Source organism: Etheostoma cragini, unplaced genomic scaffold (genome assembly GCF_013103735.1).
Source record: "Etheostoma cragini isolate CJK2018 unplaced genomic scaffold, CSU_Ecrag_1.0 ScbMSFa_4023, whole genome shotgun sequence".
NCBI lineage: Eukaryota > Metazoa > Chordata > Actinopteri > Perciformes > Percidae > Etheostoma > Etheostoma cragini.
In genome coordinates, this window is record NW_023268352.1 from 64,774 (window position 1) to 65,289 (window position 516).

The 516-nt window shown below is 49.2% G+C and overlaps 1 protein-coding gene across 1 annotated transcript in view; it reads left to right on the top strand.

Moving 5' to 3' along the window:
- LOC117941021 overlaps positions 1-516 on the top strand; it is a 9,374-nt gene that overhangs the window by 7,770 nt on the left and 1,088 nt on the right. The window contains exons 6-7 of the mRNA XM_034866127.1: positions 171-205; positions 286-444. Coding sequence (XP_034722018.1) covers positions 171-205; positions 286-444 — 194 coding nt within the window. The remainder of the gene's footprint in view (positions 1-170; positions 206-285; positions 445-516) is intronic.

Below are 516 nucleotides of genomic sequence, written 5' to 3' on the forward strand. Positions count from 1 at the left end.
CCCCCCCCCCCTTCACATGTGTTATGAAGACTAGTCACTGAGACTAGATGACTTGTCTCCAACTTGTTGAACTTTAGAGGAAGCTATATCTTATGGCGAGGTCTTCTCTGTTGGTGTAAAGTCTCAATGTGTGATGTTTCATGTCATTTTCCAACTGCTGTGTTTTTCAGCCGTTACCATGGAAACCAAGCACGCTGTCTCAGAGGTGAGTTTGAGACAATCTGAGCGCTCGGAGCATCATCAGTTTGGGATCATAATGAAATCTAAAGTGCTCCTGTCCCGTAGACCCACCACGTGTATGAGGACTTCAGAGAGGACGGACAGAGACGGTGTCCTCCTGTAGAAATGTCTTCAGTCCACTCCACCCCCAAATCCTCCAAACCCAGCGGGGCTGAGACCAACGTTGACTACAGCCTCAACACTGCAGCGAACTTACACAATACAGTAAGAAAAACTCTCAAAGGCTGTTTTAGCTTCAGGTCTCAGTCAGAGACCCAACGGAGGGGGGGGGGGGGG